Source organism: Cotesia glomerata, unplaced genomic scaffold, assembly GCF_020080835.1.
Source record: "Cotesia glomerata isolate CgM1 unplaced genomic scaffold, MPM_Cglom_v2.3 scaffold_1133, whole genome shotgun sequence".
Classification (NCBI taxonomy): Eukaryota; Metazoa; Arthropoda; class Insecta; order Hymenoptera; family Braconidae; genus Cotesia; species Cotesia glomerata.
This window is the reverse complement of record NW_025401481.1, coordinates 1-3,551: the sequence shown is the minus strand read 5'-3', so window position 1 is coordinate 3,551 and position 3,551 is coordinate 1. Positions and strand designations below refer to the sequence as shown.

The 3,551-nt window shown below is 27.4% G+C and overlaps 1 protein-coding gene across 1 annotated transcript; it reads right to left on the bottom strand.

The window, feature by feature from the left end:
- Positions 1-186: 186 nt before the first annotated feature.
- LOC123273653 lies at positions 187-1,188 on the bottom strand. Its single transcript, XM_044741103.1, has 2 exons — positions 673-1,188; positions 187-632 (listed from the first exon to the last, which is right to left on the bottom strand). The coding sequence occupies exons 1-2, from the start codon at positions 969-971 to the stop codon at positions 602-604; spliced, it is 330 nt and encodes a 109-aa protein (XP_044597038.1). The 5' UTR covers positions 972-1,188; the 3' UTR covers positions 187-601.
- Positions 1,189-3,551: the final 2,363 nt, after the last annotated feature.

Sequence of the window (3,551 nt, the reverse complement as noted above, 5' to 3'; positions counted from 1 at the left end):
AAGCCATAACTTTAAAAAATTCATTAATAACTAATTAACTCTTTATACATGTCTTATACATAATTGAAAACTTATTATAATTCACTGCATAAGAAACTGGCAGTCATTAATATTCTATTTACGTAGAGCTAAAAACATATATATAAATACCATGGGAGTTTATTCTGCATTCTTTGGAAAGTTATACATTCTTATCTTATTATATTGAATTCAGTCTTATCGTCTCTCCGGTATTCACTTAAAAACTATTCTTATACATTAATAGTACTATCTACCCTTGATATTATAAAATAGAATTAGAGAAACACTACTATTGATTAAAGATTTAACCGTAAATAGATAACTATATTATTGTCCTTTAAAATTTAGAGGTCATGCATGTTACATATTATTAGCGTAAGTTTAATTTTCTTATCAATTTCTAAGTAAGCCCATGATTGTTATAATAACACTAATTTTGTTATACAATTATACAATGAAGAAACAAGTTTGCGATGTTTTTCTGAGGTAATGGAATATCACACTTAACGAATAAACATATGATTAAAAGAAATGATTTAGATAACACAAATTGACCCTAATAAACTGATAAACTTTATCCTTATTTAGAACATTCAGTTAGTTTGTTAACCCTTTAACGCTTAGGGCCATTTCAGCGTTAAAGGGTTAAACAAGTTTTGAAGTGTCGCTTGTAATTCTATATTATTTTGTTTAAGCTCTACAAACAGCTCCTTAAATTGAGATGTCACTGGCTTTAGTAAATCGGTAAACATGAGAAGATACTGTTGAATTTCTCTTTCTTCAGTAAAATCAGCTTGCGAAATCGACGATGGGTCTATTTTATTCTTCTTCGCTGGACCTTGTTTATATCGAAACATTTTGTTCATCAGTTTTTTTCTTATAGCCCGAACCGCTTCAAAAGATGGCTTTTTTCGTTTAGATGATAATGATGATCTTAGCAGTGGTGCCATATTTAATTTAATTCCCTTGCGAGTCTGTTACTACAACATCCAAAAGGATATCATCTGTTAATTATTGGCTGATCCTGAAAAATAATAAAATATGTACCTTTTAATTATATATAAAAGTACGAATTGTTATTCATCCGTTTCTCTGGGCATTATTGAAAGTCTGGTGGAGATTGACTTTTTATGATCAAAATTATTTGTATGCCTTATTTGGTCTTTTTATACTACACGGAGAGAAAAATATAGGAATTTTTCCAAATCATTATGGGAATGGTTCCTATGATAAAATTATCATTATAGGAATCAATCCTATATTGATTATGGGAACTATACCCATAATATATTGGAATGGTTCCTATACAATAATGGAATAGCTCCAATATATTATGGGAAATATTCCTATAATTATGGTAATCATTCCTATAGTATTATAGGAATAATTCCCATAATTATGGGAATGGTTCCCATAATTATAGGAATGGTCCCTATACTATTGTAGGAGTGATTACCATAATTATAGGAATAATTCCTATAATTATAGGAATAATTCCCATAATATTATGGCAATGACGCAGATGATAGGAAAATGGTTGTTTTCATGAAAATAAATAAATAATAACTTCAAATATATAAAGTAATTAATATATATTTTTTTGTTGAAAATTAATATTTTACGAGAGTAGAAAAATTTTTTTTTTACGATGTTACTTCACGTATGTTTTTAATCTTAAATTGCTTATTTTAACTCAGTTAAAATAGTGTTTATTAATCTAGAAAAATAATGTAACAAGTCTAAAATTTTTCTAGGAAAAGGAGGATTTTCTTACTATACAATTACAGGAAAAAAATAGATGTGAAAGGTCATTGTTTTTTTTACAATTCCATTTTATTTTCGAAACAAAATATTTATTTACAGTATTTAAAACTAATTAAATCCATCGTTTAGGTACATAACTTTTATTATTTATATAAACAATGTTACTTATTTTACATATTTCAAACGTTGTTATTGGAAGACAAGTAAAATTGTTTGAATTAGTAAGTATTTCAAATGCTTCAAAGTGGTTATCAAATTCACAAATAACTTGAGTTGTAATGATAAATAGTTGATTGATATTATCTTTAATTATTAACTCAACAATGTAAAATTTAGGACCATTTTCTGAAGGCATCACCAATACAGATGTTTCACTAATCTTATGATTGCCTATCCAATCTACATAGTTGACAACAGTAAAGTTACTTGGACATGTTGGAAGGCTCAAACGGAACGCATGAAATTTTTTATGATTTTTCAACAAACTATTATCAATAGATCCAACTGTATAAAATGAATTTTCGTCATTTTCATACGATAAATAATAATTCAGTTTGAGTTGACTTTTTACGGCAATACTATGATTAATATTAATTCTACTTAAACAAACGCGAGCATATTTTCTAGCAGATTGATGTTTATTTTCGAAGTTCATAGAACATAAATTCCACGGTGGACCCATAGAACCATACATTCTCCGATAGTGCAAAAGGATATGGAATTTGAAGCTTAGTGGATGATTTGGAAATAATTCACAAAATAATATTAAAAATTCTGATATTATACTTTCTAAGAAAAATTCTGTACCACGGGCACAACTTTTAGACGTTGTGATATTGTTATTGTTATAGGTCCCTGTTATAGGGATATAGATATTGTTATACTTTAGGTTATTGTTATGGTATAGATTGTGGATCAAAACAAAACATTGACATATAAATCGAGTAGTCTGCCATCTATTGATAAGTACGAGTATGACGAAATCAAATTGTTGTGATGAGCTGCCTACGAGCATGCGCATTAAACCGCGGAAACATTTGAATATTTGAAATTCCAAAACCATTGAAATATGAAAAAATTAACTACTACCACTGATTAATTATTATTATTATTATTATTATTGTAATTATTATACTTAAAATAACGATCGACATTACTACTGATGAATTTTTGGTCGTATTTGAATTATTAGAGAATCAATAGAATTGAAAAGAATATTTTTAGTTAATTATAATTAATTACTTACCTTAGTATTCAATATGGAAATAAGTCAAATAATTAATAAAACATGTTATTGCGAGTGAAATAACATTGAATTTGGACATCACAAGAACTCAATTATGTTGTTGTAGGTTAGGGAAAATAATTTTCGTACTATTGGATTAAAAATTTACTTAAATATTATAGGAACCGTTACTATAATATTATGGGAATAGTTCCCATAATTATAGGAACAGTTCTATATATTATAGGAATAGTTCCCATAATTATAGGAATAGTTCCTATAATTATAGGAACAGTTCCACTATCATTATGAGAACTATTCTCATAATTATGGGAACCATTCCTATAATTATAGGAATTATTCCCATACTGAAGTGCCCATAAATGTGGGTATCGTTCCCATAATTATTGGAACCATTCCTATAATCATAGTAACAGTTCCCAAAAATTATGGTATCATTCCCATAATCCAAGTAATAGTTCCTAGAATCCTATAGGAAAACATTTCATTAAAATTACTTAGGAAAAATTCCCATATTTTT